Source organism: Haliaeetus albicilla, chromosome 16 (genome assembly GCF_947461875.1).
Source record: "Haliaeetus albicilla chromosome 16, bHalAlb1.1, whole genome shotgun sequence".
Classification (NCBI taxonomy): domain Eukaryota; kingdom Metazoa; phylum Chordata; class Aves; order Accipitriformes; family Accipitridae; genus Haliaeetus; species Haliaeetus albicilla.
In genome coordinates, this window is record NC_091498.1 from 26,465,501 (window position 1) to 26,488,427 (window position 22,927).

The 22,927-nt window shown below is 37.2% G+C and overlaps 1 protein-coding gene across 2 annotated transcripts in view; it reads left to right on the forward strand.

Annotated features, from left to right (window-relative positions):
* Positions 1–18,755, forward strand: part of CCDC34 (coiled-coil domain containing 34) — a 29,913-nt gene extending 11,158 nt beyond the window's left edge. For both annotated transcript variants that reach the window (XM_069804058.1, XM_009918611.2), the window contains 4 exons: positions 1,162–1,269; positions 14,654–14,812; positions 16,490–16,631; positions 18,268–18,755. In XM_069804058.1, coding sequence (XP_069660159.1) covers positions 1,162–1,269; positions 14,654–14,812; positions 16,490–16,631; positions 18,268–18,482 — 624 coding nt within the window. In that variant the 3' untranslated portion in view covers positions 18,483–18,755. The remainder of the gene's footprint in view (positions 1–1,161; positions 1,270–14,653; positions 14,813–16,489; positions 16,632–18,267) is intronic.
* Positions 18,756–22,927: the final 4,172 nt, after the last annotated feature.

Sequence of the window (22,927 nt, forward strand, 5' to 3'; positions counted from 1 at the left end):
AATACAATTAACCTTTTTGTAAGATGGCAGAAGAGAACAAAGTATGCGATTGTGATATAAAAATGAATTACTACATTTGCATATAAAAAGTATTCTAAACTGATATCCTAAGACACAACTGTGAAGTCCCAGATATTTTGATGACATCAGCACCAAGTCTGCCCTGAATGTCGGAAATGTGGATAAACATTTTGGGTGGATAGTGGATGGGGTCTTCTAAGGTCCTTAGAGTGCCATCACCTTTTACAGAAACCAGGAACCCTGCTGTAACTTTGCCCTCAATATAGCAACAACTGTATTTTCAAACTATGTCTGTGTTGTGAGTGTTTTCTCTGAGCTTTCTGTAAGCTCCTATTTTTTCTTGAGGACTTAATAAATTCAAATTCGAAGTTATAAGAAGAGGGGCTTCTCTCTGAAACTGACTGCAGTGTAAGGACCATAAAATCAGTTTCATGGAAATAATTCCATCTGTGTTTGAAGGTATGAATTTTCATTGAAAAATAGCACTTTGTGCTAATGCTACTGTTAGAGAAACTAGGCATCTCAAATTGTCATCTTAGTCATGTTTTTTCTTTATCGATTTGTTTCCTTGGAGAGAGAGAAGTGATTGCATATATACCGTATGTCCTATAAAGATAAAATACTTCAGAATTTCTTCTGTTGCTTTCAAAACAAAGCTCCTGGTTCAAAGTTTGCTAAAATATGCAGTAATTTTGGCTTTAATAAGCTTTGGGTTAAGCCCTAAGGTTTCTGTAGTTCTGGTACTAAACATCACAAGTGAGTAATATTTCACTTGGCTTTTGAATGCAGAGCAGTACACCATGTAAATTTTAAGTGTTGTAGAAAAGCACTGCTGCAAATTAAGATTCTACTGACTGAAAGGGCGTTTAAATAAGCTGAGGAGTGATTTGTTGAGTTGTTTCCAAAGCCTAATTAAAATACATGTTTCCAGTTCATATTCTAAAAATAACACATTTCCATTGATTGTATTTCATCATATTTCTGTATTGACTGTCATCCATATTTTCCAAAATCTTAATGAAGAAAAAATTTCAAAATCTAATGCTTACATTGTTTTAACTGCAGCACTATTTCCAGTATTGAGTGTACTGGTGTAGACGGTCACCACAGATTTAAGACGTATACTTTTTCTTTAATTAGGAAATGAATATACAGCTTGAGAAGATGAAGCAAAGGCAAGAATGTGAAAGGAGGAAAAGGATAGCTGAAGAGAAGCACAAGGAATGGGTCCAAAAAAAAAGAGAAGAGGTAAATATTGCTTTGACTGCAAATATTCTAGCACATACCATGCTTAAGTAAACCTATGTAAAGTTTACTTAGACTGTTTGGAAAACCATGTTTTTAGTTTGCTGAATGAATGGCTGTTTTAATTGAAAATTATAAAACCATGCCAACACAGTTAAAACATTTTTCCAAGACTGATTTCTTTTTTTTTCCATAAAGTATCAAGAGATTTGTTTTCTGAGTAGTCGGGTAACTGATAATTGACCTACATCTTGTGCCGTAGCCTTCTGCTAATTATAGCTGGGGTTCTGATCTTCAGTATACCCTACTCTTTCTGACTTCCTAGGTTCAATGCCCAAGCATTTTGGGTGAAGGGTACATCTTAACTGTCTGCAATGTCTTGTACACCAAGTAGAGCCAGAAGAAGGATTTAGTTAAGTACCATTGTGGACAGGCAAATAGTATGGTAGAGTTTAGAGGGATAATTGAGGTGTGAGGCCAGATTCAGGAAATTCTCAGTAGACCACAGTTAGCAATTGGGAATTTCTTCATCCAAAAAGTCATTTCTGAGTGGGATCAAAAATTTTTTTAAGCTCTCTTGAGAGGGATGCCTAAGTCCAGAGTCAGAAGCAGACGGAATCCTGACCTCCACAGGGCACTGTACAGCTCAGTGTCACACAAAGCAAGCATGTGTACTGGGTGGCAAAAATGGGAACGTTTGGAAGGCTTGGGCTTGTTCAGCCCCTGGTAGTTTGTGGGCACATGTATTCATTGTCTTACGGTCTGTAGCAATACCAGTTGCTTACCGTTCTGTACTTCTGGTTCTGAATAAAATCAGATGAAAATTGAATACAATGGCACTAGCTGGGCTAGATATCCAGACCTCATACATTTCACCATTTCAGAACTCTTTTTTCAGATTCAATCTAGAACCACTAGAATAACGTGAGTTTGGATCTAACCTAATTACTCTTAGTCTCAATGCTAACTGGATGATTGGCATAAACCCACCCCCAAACCAGTCCTGCTCTAAGCGTTTATTATGATGTAGAAAGGGTCCTCCCTTATTAAAGTACACAGCAAAAAGTTGAAGATTTATTATTCAGCACAAACAATGCCATTTTCCTCTTCTAAAATGCAGATTAAATTATATGTGTCTGTAACCATTGGCTTGAAAGAATTTGGGCTGCCTGTTAAAATTGTTCACAGTTCAAAACAGTGAAAATTCTTGTTCTTCCTCCTCCTGCGTCTTCCTCCCCCCCCCCCCCCCCTTCAACTTCTGTAAACTTCTACCTGTTTGGGTCTTCCAAAGACCTTTGTCTTTGTCGATTTACTGATTAACTACTTCTTTTCTATTGTCAATGGGAATAGGAGGTCTTTTTTTATGGTATTCACATCAGCCCAGAGGACAGGGGAAGAAACATATTTGTGTCTGGACTTTATCATATTATATTTTGAAAGGATAAGGTCATCTTTAGGCCATGTCCCAAGCTTTTACCAAAAGTAATCTGATTTTCATTTAAATCGGATGATTCATTGGCTAGTCTTTTCTGTAAACCACACTCAAATCAAGAACAAACTGAACTTAAAAGCTTAGCTGTCTTTAGGATATTAACATTTGTGCTGCATAGATCTTTACCACTTCAAGTTTCCACAAGATTATCTGTGGATCTGGACACAGACTGAAGGATAAATATGTCAATTCAGTGACTAAGAAGGTGTTTAGAATTGCATGAAGATTTCACACGAAGTTTAAGGTTGGATTCATGAGCACTGACAGTTGCTGTGATTTTCTTGGGGAGCATGTATACATCTCATATTAGGGAAAGCTCACTTCATTTCTTCCTAGAAGCATCAAAAGGTGCTCCTTGAGGCAAAACTCGCAGTATTCTTCACTGAAATATGCATTAAGCACTCACCTTTTTTGTATCCAGCTAGCGATTCTGAGCCCCTGTGTGTAGACTGCACAAAATGCTTTACTTGACAGGAGGCAGTACTTTTGGGGATGTTACCTCTGTGGTGTCCACAAGTCTGTATCCTTTCCCATTGCTGAATACTGTACTGACAAAGGAAGTAAGGGATGATTGAGCGAGCATGAAACTTTTTTTCTTCATCTTGAGCATCCAGCACCAGGAGACACTGCTGGAAAAATCTTCATACCGTGAACGTGAGACACATTTATATCAGAAGTAGAATGTTTGTATGTGCATAAAAGAATTCTGCTGTTTTTCTGTATGCCAAGCCAGTTTTCTTGTATTTTGTTGCATGGCAATGTCCATTGTGATGCTCTGACTGGTAAATATAGTCCTTTAGGGTCAGGTTAGGAAGAAAAGCTTGAGCACTATTTCTGTTCACTGGCAGTTTCATTTTTTATTGCTTAATATATATTTAAAACTATATGCTGTGAAGTTTTTTTTTATGCTTCCAATCATTTTGAGTTAAACTATTTTTGAAAATAAAGGAATCATAACCATTTATTATCCTTCTATGTAAATAGCTTTTGTGATTTTAAAGGTTGTAAATGAACTAGAAGTAGTATGTTGAAATATGAGATATCAAAGAACATTCTAAGCTGTCAAATATGTTTATGCAAATATGGCAAAATTTTGCAGCTCACTAGGAATTAAAAGCTTAATAAAATCAACTGTCAGGCGCTATCCTGGTTCTACTAATGCCTTTAGAATTTTTGGTAAGATACTGGATCTCTGCTGGACAAAAATAGTCTTACTTTCACTCTCTCCTAAGGTTGAGTCATTTGTGGACAAACAGTAAATTGTCTGTTTGACTTGTTTTGGTTTAGATGTAATAGAGCTCTGTTTTTAATAAATAGCAGAAGTATTAACCCAAATATTTTAACTGTAAAGTATCTCCAAACATGCTTTTGATTCCAGAAGAAAATTTACTTGAACCCAACATGACTTTGTATGTAACTAAAACTTTTATTTCTGATTTACTGTTAGATTTAGTGATAAAAATGAGGGGGGTGTGATTATAAATGCTGAGCAAGCAAAGTTGGTGTTCAGTGTCATGTTTTCGTTATTAAAGTAGCCTTGATTTGAATGGTATACAAAACTGGACATAGATCAGCAAAGCCATTAGAATCTGTCTTAATCCTTCTGGTATGTTAAAATGTTTGCTTGATTGCTAATTGTTGTATTTAGACTCCAGTTTGGTAAGGAGTTCTGGGAGGCAACGCGTAGCGGAACTGTGAAGTTTAAAAAGAAAGGAATTGATGTCTTCGATCCCAATCTTATCACAGAACTAAATTTTAAATAGGTATTGAAAACTAACTACTGTCTCATTTCTTCAGGTTAGAATTAATGCTTGTGAAAGCTTACTTTCTCCATGTTGTTCATTCTGGCACTTAATGTGTTTTTTTCCTTTTTTTCTTTTTATTTTAAAGTTACACTAACCACAAATGGGTAAATCTGTTAACATTATGTGGAGGAGTAAAGCTATTAAGAGGTGAAATTGACCATATAAGTATCGTTTATTTTGGATTGAAATGGTGTAGCTCTGTTGAAAGCTTATAATTCATTATGCCAAGTATAAATTTTATTAAATTTTAAGTACAAAGATGTATTTTGGTGAAGTAATGTAGAACCTGAGCTACTTCTAAGCTGGGATAAGGTAGGTATATATTTATGTAGTTGTATTGGCTCCTAAATCAATTCAAATTTTTATTGAGTCTATGAACTTTTTCTTACTTATGGTGCTGTTTTGAAAGTCAGCCACTGCTTTTGTTATATATACTCCCATATGTGTATGCATAAAGATCCCATAGAAAGCTCACTTGCCTACTTTTTCACATTAATAAGTAAGCTGTTTTTTTCACTGTTATTTTCTATTTTGTCAGTAAAATCTTGAAAAACTATTAATATCCTTCTAATAGTTCTTTATTGCTTCAGGGAAAAAGGTATTTTTCCTTTAGGGAAAAATTACCTGATTTCACTGACTCTCCCCATTCTTCCAAGTTCTTTGAAAATATGTGATTCTTCTGTTCAAATTCAAGAACTATACAAGAGGCAGTAGTCAGGACTAAACTCATACTTTTAAAACACTAGGATTTAGATTAAACCTTTGAAAAATTTCTAAAACGTTAGACTGTAAAATTTTCAGTACTGGACTGATTTTGAAAAGCCATTTATATGTAGCTCCTTCTGACATTGTCTACGATGATTTTGTACCTGAATGTTTTCTTAAAAGTTGGATCTATTTAGTGTAACTATGTAGTTTAATATGCTGATATGCTAAGTAAGCACAAAACCTGAACTGTCTATGGAACCATTCTGAACTAGTACACAGCACTCATGTACAGACAGAAAGAAGTATTTAAAGGGCCAAGAAAGGACCCATTCTTAGTAGAATTACATTTTTTTATTGAAAGTAAAACCAAGAGGTAAAGAATGGCTAGAATTTATCATTAAAAAAAAAGAGGCCTTCAAAGTCTTATTGTTTCATGTTTATATGCTGACTCCCTGTAGATGCTGAACAGACCAGTTAACTTCAGTCATTTTCTCCACCGAGTAAGTTTAAAAAAAACAAACAGCAACCAACAACACCCTCACCTCCCCCCCCCCCCCCTCCTCGCCCCCCAACTGTGTCTTGGAATTATTTGGATTGGGGGAACTACGTGTGTGATATATTTTTAAAATCTCCTCTCCATAGTGGCATCTTTGTGACTTGTCTTTTATCAAATCAAATGTGTTCTTGCTTAACAAATAAAGGTTTTGTGACTGACTTAGCAGGCTGTAGGTGATACCAAGACTGCTTACAGACCTGGGTAAATAACAGTTTAAGAACGAAAATAAAAGTACTGCTTAAATATCTTAAAAATATTTGGGAATCCTATTTCTGGTTCCTTCCAAGGATTTTTCTCTCTTGTCTAAATCTGATGGATTAATATGTGATGACAAAACTCTGGCTGGGTATAAAACATGCAAAAAAAAAAAAAAAAAAAGTGGTAGGTGAGGTCATAGATGTTCAGAGTTGATCACTCACTCATACTTTCTTTTTTAGTGTTTCCTTTGAAGACCACCACTATTCAGAATTTGTCCAGTGTGGTTCAGTTCCAAGTTCTTTCACAGTGTGACCAGGCACTGGTTCTACTGTCTGATAATTTACTGTGTTCTATTCAGTGGAAGTTTCTGGAGATGCTAGTGAAAAGCTTTTCTTCTCTTTTGGAAAATATGTAAGCTGCTGGATGAAGCCACTTTGGTTTTTTGCCCTCATTTGCCCTTGAGTTAATTAATTCAAGACATATGTAGCCTTCTTCCAGGAAGAAGGCTTTACCCTGACAGCCTTATCTCCCAGGCGTGAGGTGCAGTATGGAGAACTCCTTTTTACAGTTTGGTTTATAAAACCTTTGTTTTCCCAGACTCCCTTTCTTCCTTATTATGTGTCCCCTTACTGGTATTTCTCTAAAGAACTGAGGATGGTTTTGACTGTGGACCTTTATGACCTTTATTTCACCTCACGTGAAATGTTGTTATGCTCATGTAAATGAGGGCCCAGCCCCTGCCTTTATAGTTTGTAAGCATAATTTTGGTTTAAGACTTGCCCACCTATCAAGACTGCTGTGTTTAGAAGACTGTATCTGAAGAACCCCAGTTATATATGAGTTACTTCCTAATGTTTTACTATAGAGTAGGAAGCTTGTTGACAGTAGCAGGTTTCTTTTTCTTTTCCTGTTTTACATGAACTTTTGATCCCAAGATGTGGAGTCTCATTCCTATCAATAACTATGGGATTGAACACCTAAGTAAGGTACATGTAATTGCTGAAGTCCTGATTAATTGCCTTCAAATCAAAGTACCAAGGCTTTGAGAAATGCGCTGTGGATGCATAAACTGTAAAGTGTCTGTAAACTGATGTGACCGTTTAATTCTTTAGAACATTGTCATAACAGTCAGAACCTCTTATGAATTGATCCTGAAGAAACTATTAGGATTAAAGGTCAGGCCTAATGACAATGGCTTTTTGATTAAATATTTAAAAAATTAACACTGATGCAGTGCAGTCTACCCTCTGCACTCTCTTTAATATGGTATCGTCCAATCACATTTAATCCACCTTTATTGACTCTGCAAAACTACTTCATTCTTAGAATGCCAATAGAATATGAACCTTCTATCTGGAGTATTCAATTAATGTATATGCATATGTGTACATATAAATATTTATATATTGTTGTGGGTTAGCCCCGATAGGCAGCTAAGCCCCACGCAGCTGCTCTCTCACTCCCCCACAGTGGAATGGGGAAGAGAGTGGGAAGAGTAAAAGTAAGAAAACTCGTGGGTTGAGATAAAGACCGTTTAATAGGTAAAGCAAAAGCCATGCGCACAAGCAAAGCAAAATGAGTTCATTCACTACTTCCCATCGGCAGGCAGGTGTTCAGCCATCTCCAGAGAAACAGGGCTTCATCTCCCATAACGGTTACTTGGGAAGACAAAATCCGTAACTCCTAACGTCCCCCTGCTTCCTCCTTCTTTCCCCAGCTTTTATTGCTGAGCAATGCATCGTGTGGCACGGGATACTCCTTGGGTTAGTTGGGGTCACCTCTCCCAACTGTGTCCCCTCCGAGCTTCTCGTGCACCCCCAGCCCTACTTGCTGTCAGGGCAGTGAGAAACAGAAAAGGCCTTGAAGCTGTGTAAGCACTGCTCAGCAATAACTAAACCACTGTTGTGTTATCAGCACTGTTTTGGTCACAAATCCAAAACAGCACCACAGAAGCTGCTAAGAAGAAAATTGACTCCATCCCAGCCAAACCCCAGTGCATATATGTAATACATATATTTGCAACAATAACTGAAATCTCAAAAGCGGAATGCTTGCATCCCCAAATAACTGTAATTCTGAAACTCACGTTGTCTTTAGTCTTTAACTTGCATATAATACTTTATGCTCTATTAATGTGATATCTAGCAAAGTTGTAAGAGCACAAGTAGTGAAGCTACACATTTTACATTGGAAAAACTAATTATCCTAATACCAATGTTAATTTGACTGTAGCTTTTCAAATACTTTCTGCATTGTTGAATAGAGAATAAGGCATCACTTTTTATTTTTTCTTTAAATAAGAGCAGAGCGGGCGTTACTCATAGAACTTTGTTCAACTTTTTGTTGGTCATTTTTTCTTTCAGTAAGTCCCCGTTACTTACGGAAAAATATAATTTTAATGGAAAACAGGTACAGGATGGGAAAATTCTCTTTTGATGCTTTTTCATTGAAAATTTTTTTCTTATGATTTCCTTTGCTATTGGCTGATAATCTTTATAAGAAGGAAAAAGCAGTAAGAAATACGAACGCTTAGAACCAACACACTGTAAAATAATGAATGACAATGTTCTTGGAGGAGACTTCCCTTTCTTGGTGTGCTGCATGATTCCTCACAGAAGAAAGACTTAGATTTCAACTCTTACTCCAAAGATTTTGTTTAACGCATACTTTATCTCACTACTGCTAATATAGAATACAGATTGTTTAGCAGCTTGAGCATGACTTTCAAGGTAAAAAGTCATGCCCGCTCATGCTCTCTTTCATCTAATGAGTTCTTAATTATTTTGTGAGGAGTGGTACCTCTTCAACAGAAGGGGTGGAGAGTCCTGTCATCCCGGCCTGCAGCCTGGTAGATGGAGTCTTCTCCCCACAGTGGGACATGTTAGTCTGAATCCCCTCGGGGAGAGAGGTAGTGAAATCCGGATCTTCCCTGTCCTAGGTTAATGTTCTAACAGCTGAGCTATTCTTCTAAGTCAAAGCTGTGCTTGCTGCTACATTTTATACAGAGCCTGATGTGCTGTGGTTTTTTGCTGACAGTTTAGACTTGAAAGGGATGCTGAGGTGTTCGCATTTGTGAAGACTGAACCCTTTCAAGAAATGTATTTGTGAGGGAAGCTTAAATATCTAGCATAAATACCTTCCAACCTTGAGAAGCAACGTCATTTAAGAATTTAAATTTTCTGTTTGGGTGCCCAAGTCTGTCTTTACATATCTAAACTTTTTTGTAACTCTGGGCTTAATTTCGTAGGGTTTTTTTTTCTGCATGTTGTGGGTTTTTCAGCATCTAGACCTGGAGTACTTTACAAGACAGTCTCTCTCTCTCTCTCTCTCTCTCTCTCTCTCTCTCTCTCTCAGAGCACAGTGTTGATGTGTCTTTACACAAAACTTTTCTGTGAGGTTCTGCATGGCCAGTACTGTGGTTATAGTTTTAGGTTGTACCTGAATCTTAATTGTGTCCAGACTTACCTTGAGATTTCTGTAAGTAGAATGAACTAATTTCTCATGGTTAGTGTTAGAATGAGTTTTAGATAGATTTGTGGAGGAGGAGTTCAGGGTGGCAGATGATTAAGATATGAGTACTCCTGTATTTCAGCAGCATTTGTGGAGTCTGCATTCTTCTGAAGACCCTGAGAGTGTTCAGAGACCAAGTACACTAAGACTTTCTGTTTGTCACGTATATTGAGTACCCACATGAAAGAAACACAGTTTGGGAGAAAGATCCATGCATGTAACCATCTTACAATTCTCCACCTACTAGACTGCAGCGGGATCTGCATTGACTCTGTGTGAACTTGAGCAGTAAATTGTTGTAAACCTGCCTGTCAGCAGACGAATGCAGCTCAGTGTTGTTTCACTGACCTCCTTTCTAGCCTCTTGTTCTTTTCACGTGCCAATTCTGGAGACATTAAAGAAGTATTTCTGCAGGCTAGGCTTGGTGACTGAGCTGTGTAATAGGGCTAAATTGAAAAGAAAATAACAACAATTGGCTGAACAACCCAGATTTCCGAGGCTGCTAAATGTGATTGACATTCAGGGTTATTATGCGGATATATGAGGAAATTTGGATATATGTTTTGATGTTGGCAGTGTAGACTTTTCCTATATTTTGCCATCAGTCAGCATAAAATGATGCTAGAATATGGTAGCTAAGATGTCAGAGCAAACAGCCGCGAAATAGAACCATCAGTTATCTATAAAAAGAAAAATGTTGTCATATTCTGCAGACCAGAAAATGGGAAGGGATTACCGTGAGAAGTATCTTAAAAAATATAAACCACAACATTAATATCTGGAAATGTTTCTATTCAGCAACACTCTACATAGAGAATGCAGAACAGCAAGCAGCTTTGCACTTTACCCTTTCCACCCTCTCAGTTAATCATTTATATGAAAATACAGAAAATATTTTATTAATTTTCTTCCAGTTGGATATAGCGTCTCTGCTTTGATGGCAATTGGGCTTTTTTCTGCCTGAAAAATTATTTAATATGTCTACCTTCTGTCAGGAAGGAAGTGGGATGCTTCTCCAAATTTTAAATTCCTTTGAGAATTCTCCACATAAGCATAGGTCTGACTTTTCTTGAAAAGTTAGTAGTTCTGCTGTTGAGACATTGGTTTGGTACTGACTCAGAGAGACACATGCTGCCTACTGAGTCACCATCACTGCTTTGTGGGATAGCTGGATTTGTTCTGGGTGGGGGATTTCCAAGTACTGACCTAGCCCAGGCTTCATTAGGTTCCGAGGCTTGATAGGATCGCAGCCCAGAGCAGTGAACCCGCAGGCCAGATTTGTATCCTTTCTCCTTAATAATGTGCTTGGGTGGGGTGGTGGGAAAACACGCCTTTCTTGCAATGAGTAACTGGATGTTTTACAATCAATACCTTAATTTATGTAATATGTCTTATCATATTTTAAAGTATATGTAAATTTGCTAGTGGTTTAGTGAATAGATCACGTCTGTTTTGAACACAAGATCAAAGAGAATTTTTAAAACCCAATCTGACAACACCAAGCATAAACAAATTGTATAATTTCCCTCCTCCTCTATATCCCCCTGTATATACGTGGAGGGAGAGTGAGGGGAGGATTGAAGAACATGTACATTAATATGCACATTCCTAGCGTTTTTGATAAAGTTGTATAAGGGAAAGTAATGAGGATGGGAGAAGCTGGGAAGGCCAGGGTGACAGGAACTTGACATGAAGCAGGTTATTAAAGCAGCTGGGAATGTGGTGTACACCAACTTTGTGAACGAAAAGCTGTTCTGTGCATGAGAGAAAGAGGAAGCATTTCTGATTTGTCTGCAGAATAATCTAGGCAGCTGCAAGCCTGCAATTCTGCAGGGACTCTCCTGTCTTAAGGATGTCTCACTGCAAGTGAAACTTAGCAATAGTTGTGGCTTTCATGGTAGTGTGCATGGCATATCATTGTTTACATTAGGAGCTAATTTAACTTTGGGTCAGCCTAGATAGTGGCTAAACTCATCTGAAGTATTGTGATTAAAGTTAATAATTTAAGAAGCTTCCCTGCCTTTTAATTACAGTCTTCAGAAAGGTTTTTAGTCTTATTTTCTGCTTATAATTGTTGTCCATTATTGAACAATTTCCTTTAGGTATGGAAGGGCCCCATTTTTTTCATTTTCTCCTATATTTATTTTCATGCTTTTTATTTGGTAAGACCCTTAGCTAAAGAACGTAGCTTTGAAAGATCCTTACTTTTGTAACTTTCATGTACAACAGAGATAAGCCAGCAAACAATAAAAGAATTGAAATCTTTGTAAGCCTTCTTCACCAATGGTTTTAGCTCACTGTTTTAGCATATATCTCTCATCTACATTAATGCTTTTTGTGTGTCCCAGACTATCACTGTCTCAAGACAGGAGTTGTTGAGAGATGCATGTGGGGAATATTTGGTAATGAAGGGACAGAGGAAAAGCTCTGAATAAAAGAGATTAAGATGAATTTTAGATGAAGAATGAGGAAAAGCTTAGACAATTGGTAATTTGTTTTTCAGGCAGGTGATACTTAGGATCTGCATAATTTGCCAAAAATAGATTCTTTTTCCTTTTTAATGTATTTGAGCATGGAAGGGTTTGTTTAATGTTAAGAAAGATCTTGTTTCCATTCTTCAGTAGTACAAAAATACTTCAGAATCTCAACTTCTTTTTTTTTTTTTCCAGAATGAAATTCTTTTTTCATTGGTCTTAGTTGTAAATAGTTTTATCACATGTACAGGCCTTACAAACATTGTTGTGAAATCATATTAATAAGACTTCCATTATTTTGTAGTTCTATGGAGTTTTACATTCCAGAATATGCATGGAAATTGGAGTGTATTCATATCTGACCTTTTTCCCTACATTGCAGAACAGATTCAGCTGATGTTCACTAGAATGGATTAGAAGTGAAATGAAAAAAAACCCAACATTCCAAACCCAAGGAAAAAATATAGTTAGTAGCTAATTGTTTTGTGAGATTGTGTGCAGTGTGTACACAAATAACTCTTCGTTCCCAGATTAGAATATTTGTCAAGAGTGTACCAAAACAGTGGTACTGAAAGTATCATCGTGGTTTAGGTGAAGAAACATCCACCTCGGAGATTATGGTAAATACAGTTAATAAGGTATAGCTTGTAAAAGGTGGGGGAAATACCCCAGAGTTAATGCATAATTTAGCTGCTGATGTTAAAATTGTAGTAATGCTTCTAGTGTTGGCAAACGCAGAGAGGGACACACTAACTCAAACAATTCTGTAAACTGGTTTCTTCTGATAAGAAGGCTGCAGTTTAGCATTACGACATGCTCAGAGAAACAATGCCAAGAGTAAGCTAAGATTATGCTTAGACTGATTTCTTTATCGAGGCAATTTCATGTAGTGTGAATAAGGATTCAAACATGAAAGCGTTTAATATCCAGTACTAGGTCTTACAACCTTTTAACCTGAAAGCAATGCATTTCCTCTTTATTTGCCCTGGTTTTGCAACTTGTCATCTCATCCAATAAATGGCAGAATTGAGTTAGTGTTTTGCAGGGCAATATAAGCTAAAATTTTTATTCTGTATGATGCTACTATATTGAATTACTGGTGGATTTTGGTATGGAGGACAAGGATTGAACCAGCAGATGCCCTGTTTAGACCAGACTGAGAGAACTGTGCTGGTCTCCAGCTCCAGTATTATGGCTTCTGCTTCTTTATGCATAACTGAATTTTCCAAAAGTGCAAGAAATCTGGAAAAAAGGTGGGGAGGGGCCCATGGGGAGAGCAGAGCAGAGCTCTAGCTTTCTGCCTTTTTGTGCTTATAAGAGGTAAAATGGGAAGGGAAGTATATTCCTGCTCTTCTTGTAAATGTGTTTTTCCTCTTTTCCATGAAGAAGACGGACCCAGTTTATTATAGTTTGCAGTTGTAGTTCTAGGCATTCGACATCCATATTGCCAACTGTAATAATTCTAAGTCAGCATCAGTTCATGCTAAACTACACATCTTTGTTCAAGAGGAGTTTGCACGGGAGCACACAAGAAAAAGATTTTTTAAAAGAAAAAGATTTTATTCAGCTGTTCTTTTCTATGAAGTGGAAACTGTTTGATCTCAAGTCTTCTGCCTCCCCTCCAAGTCATGTGCACAGCTTGTCTGGTAAAGATTTTTGCCTCTATGTGTGTATGCAGGTTCTTCAGAGCTGAGCAAGCTAAGCAGAAGTAGTACTGAATCAGTAGAATCCCAGTCATTTCATAAAGGTTACAGGGAAGGGAAGTGAGAGCTATTGTTAGTCTTCAAATGAAAATACCTCCCTCTCCAGATCAAGAAAAGGCCATCAATATGTGCTTGTTAGCTTAGAGAATGGTCCCCCAAAACGTCGTTTTGTACTGTTAAGATACACAACACCCTGAAAAGACGTAGAAGTGAATGATACCTCTGTGTGTTGTATCTTCCAAATTATATAGGTAGCAATTTCACTTCACACTCAGTTGCCACTTTTTGCCTGCCCCAGAATGTGTTTTCTCATTTTCCCTTTCATCATTTGAAGCAGAGAAATGTGTGGATTGATTCATAGAAGAAATCCATACACAAATGAACTAAAGAATATAAAAAATGTAGGCAATACCACAAAACATGAACTGGATTCTAATGTGAACTTCTTATTTTCATATTAATTTATGCTTAAGTGTGCTGAACAATCTGCATATCTCAATGACTCTTAGAAGGGGACAGTTTTCCTGACTTCCATTTGGAACTGTAGTTTGCTCTGGATTCACTGAAAAGTAAAACTAACACACTATTGCCAAGAATTGCAACATATATTTCTTTCCCAGAAATACTGAGAAGTGTCTGAAGTGTTTTAAAAAAAAAGTCTGAATAAATAAAACAGAGTAGTAAACTTAATAGCATAAGGACTGCTGAAAGTAATTTTTTTATCATGTTTTCTGACAAGTTTATATGTTTAAAACTATTTTATCTAGAACCTAGTGATGAATAGGTTCTGTCTGCAAAGATCTTCCAATATGATGTTTTTTTAGGGTTGTGATACTTTTATTTGTAATTATGTAATAAAATTAACTGTATCCCTCAAAAGAATTGCCCATTGAAATATACTGAAAAGTTTCTGTTCTGTTTCTTTGATCTGTTTAATGTAGGAAAGAAGGGAAAGGGAACGAAAGCTGAGCAAAGAAATGGCAGAAAAAGCCACAAAGGAACTAGAAAAAATGCAGTTACAAGAAAAGGCTGAAGAAAAGTATAAAGAATGGTTAAAGAAGAAGAGAGCTGAAGAGGCAGAAAAGAAGAAGAAAGAGAAGGTATTAATCAACTAATCATTTATTTGGATGGGGTTACCTGATTTGTAATTTATATTAAATATATTGGTTGATTGAATTGATTAGAATTTATCAAATGGCAACGTTGTACATGAGAAAAACTTTCAAAAGTTGTAATGTTAGTGCACTGAAGACATTGAGGTGTGGTCAGCAAAGCAAGATGCGTATTAACACATTTTTGTTAACAGTCTTTGCAAACCCACTGCAATTGTGATATGATAAGGGAAAGAGAAATGCAAATGACACAGTGTACCTTTATTACTCAGTCTGTTGCAGGGTGACCCAGGCAGAAAATAGGTAGCATTCTGGGCATTTTTCTCCCAGCACCACTGCTATCATTATATTATCATTATACTTGCACATATTTCTAATTAAAAGCATTTTTCTTCATATCTGTCTGTACTAATCTGATGCTAAGAGTTCTGATTTTAATGTTATTTCATATTAATTAATCACCTATGTATTTTTATAGTGAGCTTCAGAAGACTTCTTACTTGTAAGCTTCATAGAGTACAGGCTTTGAGGTCCTCTCGCTCACTAGAACAAATGCTCTAACAAGGCTACGCTTGCAGGAATCATCCAGAATTCCTCTGAAATATCACATATTGGTAATGATTATGCCTGAAAACTATGAAATGTATGACCAGAAGTCTTATCTGTGAAGCTGATTGGTTGTATTTTAATTTAATTAACATTACAGTATAATTTTTCAGTAGAATATGCGATATTATAGGAGTACTACACTACTGTTGTAGCTAAGTGGGGGAGGATTGTGGTGAGAAGAATTTATCTATATTCCCCCTATAATTACAGCAGTTGTTCTTAAAGTACAGAACACATCTGTAAGTGTTTCACGAGTATGTATAATAATTTCTTTGGATTAACTTTAAAATATTGTAAGCTGTATCAGATTAATTTTCAGGTCTTAATGACCTTAATTTTGCAATCTTTCAAAATTTCCCATCTAATTAAAACACACTTAAATATTCTGTACTGGCGGTGGTTATTTCCTGCTTAGCAAACTGATTCTGTGTCTCTACAGAGCCTCTAAAATGCGCAGTAGAAGGACCTCGAAACCCAAGAAAAATGAAAGTCATCAGACAGATTTAAACCATATGCCTTCTTTTAGTCACCTCTTCATTTTGTAGATTCCTGTAAGCCATGTTCACAGTATCAGTTAAACTTAGTTTAAATCCAAATGCCATGCCTAAGCACACTGTTTTACTTCTGATTAATGGTTCCCAGGCCTGCTCCAGGCTTGGAGGCAACCCAGTCATGGCTGATACAGGGTTGTACGAATGTGGCTAAGTGAGAAGAGTGGATGGTTGTCCCAGATGCGATAGCCTCTTTAGGCTAACTGCAGCACAGTAGGCCCTGGCCGTCTGCCCATTATGTTCAGAATATCTTCTGAGAGGTTTTTCTCAGAGAAACACTGGATTAATGCAGAGGTTGATATTTTTTTTTTTTTTTCCCCACGCCCAGACTTAAATAAAAAATATAAATAATAATAAAAAATAATAAATTAAAAAAATGCAACTTTTCTATGGTCAGGAAAATGTATTTCTATTTGAAAACATATTTGAAATATATTCAGCAGTTATTGTACAGGGCTTTGTCTATAAATATCTTAAGGTTTTGTTGGTTTTTTTTTACTTCTAGGAAAAAGAAAAAGAAAGGGAAGCTGAACTACAGGAGAAGAAAGCAAGATCAGAGAAGATCTTTAAGGAATGGCTACATAATGCTAGAAATAAACCACGCCCTGTTTTAAATGGTTATGGCTTCCCACGTGGGAAGTCTACAGGTTTGTACTTCTGCTACACAAACGTAGTTACTTAGGTTTGTGGTTCCTTCCCTCTAATCGTTTAATGTGAAATGAAGCCTGTTTAAGATTTTCATCCAGTATTTAATTTTGGCACATGGGAATGAATATCTCATATGGTATAAGTCAGAGAAGCTTTTACTCTGAGACCCATTGTGCATTTTTTGTAGCCCTTCATGTTATTTGGGAGAAAATCGATATTATTTGAGAGAATAATATGGCATACCAAATTATAACTGATTTTGATCTCATTTTCCTTATCAGGCATAGGAATCACGAGAGCCAATCACTGGTTCCTTTGAAGCAAATCAGTTATGCTGGCATCCTTGTAAAGTTAGTGTTCATGTTACAGAAGCTGTGTGCCACCTTATCGCACCTGAATCCGCCTTAGAAAAGAGGGGTTTTTTTCAGATGCAAAGATTAATAAGAGGCTGACAGAAGTCCTGTCTGAAAAAGGAGACGTGGCAATCAACCTGTGTTCCAAGCTAAGATTTCCTTTCCATTTAGCTTTACACTTGCATCACACCTTCTTGGCTTCTGTAATCCTATTCCTTTTTTGTTTTAAAGGGAAGTGTTAAAGAGAATACTGTTGATAGTGTGGTGTTTTGTGAGTCTCACTTTATTTTTGTATTTTTCGTCATCCCGCATGGTACAAAAGCAGAAGAGCAGTAAGAAATAGCACTGCATTTTTACATTTGAGTGCTTAATTAAATTTTCTTTAAAAATACATATATACTTTTGCCTTTATTTTTTTATATAATTAAAATCATTGTTGTAATTTGGATTCGCAACAGAAAATATTTTAGGACCTAAATTCCAGGCTCTAAATGTTTAAGAAAATGTATAAAGCAGGTGAACAACCTTTGCTCGTTTGCTTACATCTGTTTATAGATGGGGATACACTTTGCCTTCATGTTTTGTTTTGGACCTTCATTATTTCCCCACAGCTGCAATCACTTCTTTAAGTGATTTTTGAAAAATATTTCTCTACTCAGTTGTATTCATGCAATAAAATATATTACAGGCTTTGTTTTACCCAGCCACATGATGTATGCACTGAAATTTCACTACAGACAAACGACTGATAGGGCAACATGTTCCTTCTGTTGCATTTTAGTTTTTCTGATATTGCTTTATGGGCCGTAGGTTATTAATTGCAGATTATTAATGTATATGTGGATAATTAGTGTATTTTTCTCCTCAATAAAATGAAGAACAACAGTTAAGCAAAGATGGAAAAATATGAGAGCTTTGCATACGTGGTGACAGGAAGTTTTATTTATGAATGTTTTGAAATAATGCTAAGGATCCAATTCATAGACATTTACAGCTTTTAAGTATACAAAGGACTGAGCATTCTGAATGTTACACAGCATTTGACCTGCTTATTATTTTAAATAGAGATGAACAATGTGCCAGTTATTGGTTTAAAAAAAAAAAAAAAGGTGGAAGATTTATTACTTTGAATCATTTAAATTATGTGATGTGCCTATGCTGTCTTCCTCTGAAGACACTGTTGTGTCTTTGTTAGTCCAGATGATTATTATAACTGCTTGTATTGTAAAGCTTGTAGTGTAAATATTCCTTTTTAGTTATGTGTATTTTCTAAATGTTTTAGGGTGTGCTGATGGAAATTTGTATCCAGCTCCAGCATATTGTAACCCCATTCCTTGGAAACCTATAAATGTGCCTCCTCCAAAGGAAGATGGTGTTCTTACCATGAAGAAGAGTAAGAGACCTGTATCTTGTCAGTCACATGTGTCTTCACCTAGAGTAATTTATAAGCCCAAAACCAACCCTTGTATTGGATCCTTGTGCAAAAAGCAGTTATAGTACAGAAAACAAAACTATTCTTATGATCTTGAGTGAACTGGGCCATAAATATAAAGTTATATGTATTTATATGTCCAAAACAGGCTGCTTTTTGTTTGTTTGTTTTTTGTGAACAGGCTTTGTATTTATAGCTGACCAATCAGCATTTTTGTATGGTTTTTTATATGTTGCATTTTAGTAAAAAAAGAGAAAAAGAAAAAAGTCATATTTAGCTAATTGTAATGGAACTGTACGTCAATACCAATAAAACGCACAGATTGTTTCTTCCTTTTCTCCTCTTTTGTTGTTGAAGAAGTTCTTTTCTGTATGTGATTATTCTTTTGGGTGACAGTATTACTGGGTTATTTTAAAGGTGCTAATTATAACAGACTTTAAGACAGTTCTTGGCTTAATGCAGAAGGAATTCAAGGCCTGCATGCAGTTGCAGGGCTATGATGTCATTGGGATCGCAGAGATGTAGGTGGGATAGCTTACATCGCTGGAGTGCTGCAGTGGATGGATGCAGGCTCTTTAGGAAGCATAGGCTGGGACAGCGAGGCGGTGAGAGGGGAGGAGAAACACCTGAAGTTTTGCCAATGATTAGCTGAGACCTAATGAGTTAAGATTAAAAAGGAAGACTGAGGTGGGCAATGTTGTGGTGGGTGTCTGCTACAGACCACCTGACCAGGAAGAAGTGTGTGGCATTCTTCAGGCAGTCGGAAGAAGCCTTATGCTTGCAGACCCTGGTCTCATAGGGAGACTTGAACCACCCTGAAATCTGCTGGAAGGGCAACACAGCAGGGCACAAACAGTCAAGGGAGTTTGTGGAGAGCATTGGTAACTTCCTGAACTTCCTGACACAGCCGGTAAGGAGCTGAAAAGGGGAAGCTCTTTGCTGGACCTGATGTACAAACAAGGGAGACCTGGTCAGGGATGTGAAGGTTGGGGGCAGCTTTGCCTGCAGTGACCATAGGATGGTGGAGTTCAGGATCCTGAGAGGAGGGAACAAATAGCAGGATCACAACCCTGAAACTCAGGAGAGCAGATTTTGTCCTGTTCAAGAACTTGCTTGGAAAAATCCCATGGAATGTGGTCATGGAGAAAAGAGAGGTCCAGGAGAGCTGGTGATTTTCAAGGATTGCTTCCTCCAAGCTCAAGGATGGTCCATCCCAATGAGCAGAAACTCAAGCAGAAGTGGCAGAAAGCCTGCATAGATGAACAAGGAACCCCTGACTAAAATGAGATAGAAAAAGGAAGCATGCAAGAGGGGGCAGCAGGAACAGGTGACCCTGGTGCAATATAGAAACACTTTCCAAGTGCGCAGGGATGGGATTGGGAAAGCCAAAGTCTGTCTGGAGTTGAAACTAGCAAGGGATGTGAAGGGCAACAAGAAGGGCTTCTGTGGGTATATCGTCAGCAGAAGGAAATCAAGACAAATGTGGGCCCACTGCCACATGGGGCAGGGGCTTGGTGAAAATGGACATAGAAAAGGCCAAGGTACTTGATGCCTTCTTCACACTTTTTTTTTTTCTTTTTTTTTTTTTTTTTCCTGGCAATCTGCTGATTGACCTCAGCAATCACAGGTCCCAGAGTCCAGTGGGAAAATCTGGAGCAAGGGAGGCAACCTTGGTGGTGGAGGATCAGTTTAGGGAATATCTAAACAAACTGGACATACACGGGTCTATGGGATCTGATAGGGTGCACCTGTGAATGCTGAGGGAGGTAGCAAATGCCATTGTAATACCATTGTAGTTATCTTTGAGAAGTCGTGGTGATCAGGGGAGGTTCCTGAGGGCTAGAAGAAAGCAGATGTCAACTCTGTCTTCAAGGAGGTGGGTCTGGAGAACTACAGGCCAGTCAGCCTCACCTCAGTCACCTAGAAAGGTGATGGATGTGGCAAAGGCGGCCAGCAGCCTCCTGGCTGCAGGAGAAAGAGCGTTGGCCAGCAGGTTGAGGGAAGCGATCCTTCCCCTGTACTCAGCACTGGTGGAGGCCACGTCTGGAGCGCTACGGTCAGTCCTGGGCAACCTGGTAAAAGAGTGACGTGGACATACTGGAGCAAGCTCAGTGAAGGGCCACAAAGATGATTAAGGAATTGGAGCATCTGACGGACAAAGAGAAGCCGAGAGAGCTGGAACTGTTCATCACGGAGGAGTGAAAGCTCTGGGGACATCTTGCCAATGTCTGTAAATACCTGATGGGTGGAGAGAGAAAGACAGAGCAGACCCTTCCCAGTAGCGCCCAGTGACATGAGAAGAGGCAATGGGCACAAACTAAAATACAGGAAATTCCATTTAAATATGAGACAGAAGTTTTTAAGGTGAGAGTGATCAAACACTGGAACAGGTTGCCCGGAGATGTTGTGGAGTCTCCATCCTTGGAGATACTCAAAACCTTACTGGACACAACCCTGAGCAACCTGCTCTAGTTGGACCTGTTTTGAACAAGGGAGTCGGACTAGATGATTTCCAGGGGTCCCTTCCAATCTCAGCAATTCTGTGATCAGTGGTGAAAAGGAGAAAGCAGAAAGAAGTAAGACTTTTTCCTGTTATCATAGTTGCATCACTTTAAGAAATACATTGTTATCCTTTAAAAATGACACAATATTAAAAAGTATATTGCATATTATAAAATTTAAATTGTAAAAAACCCACTAAGGCACATTCTGGCATGTAAGTAGTCCAATGTATTGGTTCTGCTTCTAATCTTAATAATCAATTTAAATTTCTTCAGAGCAAATCATGAAAAATACTAAACTATCTCATGTCAAGTTTATACTTAAAACATTACTTGTACCCTTACCTTGAGTGAATCAGTTTATACCATATGCCTATGACTGTTCTTTCTAGATAATGCCAAATAATAACAAGACTGCAACATCTTACAGTACTTAATAGATTATTTGGTTTGTGTTTGTCAGTAATTTATGATATGAATTAGTGCGAAGTCTCACATATTTAGACTTTCACAAAGTACTTCATGTTCGCCTATTGTTAAAGCAGTGCAAAGGACATTATACAATTGAGTTTAATTTTTCATTTTACACTGTAAAATGTAAAATCTTGAATGTAAAGCTATTCTTCATCACAAGGAAAAGAAAAAATGATTTAAAGAGCAACGTATGAATCTTTAATTCAATTCTATAATTTTATTATAGTAGTGGCTAAAACCAACTAAAATTGGGACCACTGTGTACAACAGATTTAAGTACAAGCATAAGCCCGTTTTAATACTTGAAGGTGCATCATTTAAGCTGACAAAATAGACAAAAGCTAGTATGAGTATATGAGTATATTCATCAATTTATCGTGTACGGTGGGTGCAAAAGCTGATCTGATGCATTTCACTTCTACTATCACTAAGATACCCAGGCTCCACAGTGTCCCTGCTGGGTCTGTTCTTCTTACTTCTGTAGCAGTGCGTAAATCAAGTGCCAAACATTTATAAATATGTCATATGCAACATGGATTATCATTATATTAGTTAATGAATGTCTGTTAAGAGTGCCTGACTTTCTGCAGTCTAATATTTGTCATAGGGCATACAGAGTAAAAACTGTTAATTTTTAATGCTGTATTTATTTAACAGTTTATTTTCCTATTTATTCTAATATGTAAATAAAACAAAGATACGTAAGGCAGCTCTCACTGAAGACAATAAAAACTCCTAGCAAGGCCACCGCTGTGACTTACTAGAATGTTCTCTTAATGCTGTTTATAGGTTACTTCCATATTCTAAAGTATGTAAAGCTTTTGGTTCACTGCAGATTTGGTGTTTTGGTTTTTTTAAAGGCAGAAAGTAATTTTAATGGCTCATGCACTATTCTCTTCTGTGTGTTTATTTGATATTAATTTTACTATATACACTTAGGAGAAGTCTGGACTCCATAAAATATGCAGAGTGTCAAACTGTGTTTCTGTTAAGTAGGAGAACACGGGCTTCACAGAAATAGTCTGCACATTATCTTCAGGATGTAGAACTCTGTGCCCAGCTTTCTCTATAAGGACCTCCACGATGGATTGGTATGAAACTAGTGGATTAATGGAGTAGTTGTTAATCTCTCCAGCTGACCTTGCCCTGTGGAGATGTCTTACAAGAGCCAGAAGTTTGACAATTGTGTATGCTACCAGAAGCTCATTAGTGTTTAGATGAAGGGACAGCATTTTATTGTAATTTAAATGATTAATTTTGGATTAGCTTACAGAGGTTTCTTGGGACTCTGGTTTAGTCGAAGAGCTATATACTATCGTGTTAGTATTTCCTCTAAAAGTTTTTCTGAAATAGCATGTGGCCACCGGTAAGGTGTGTTGACATAATTATCTGAGCGTATATTTAAGACTTTGTATTTGGGTTAGCATTTATTTGCTTGTAGTGACATAAAATAGCCTATCGTATGAAGATAGGTATTGATAGCATTTATATTAACAGAGTAAGCAAGAATCTCTGGCTCGATTCTGCTGTAACAC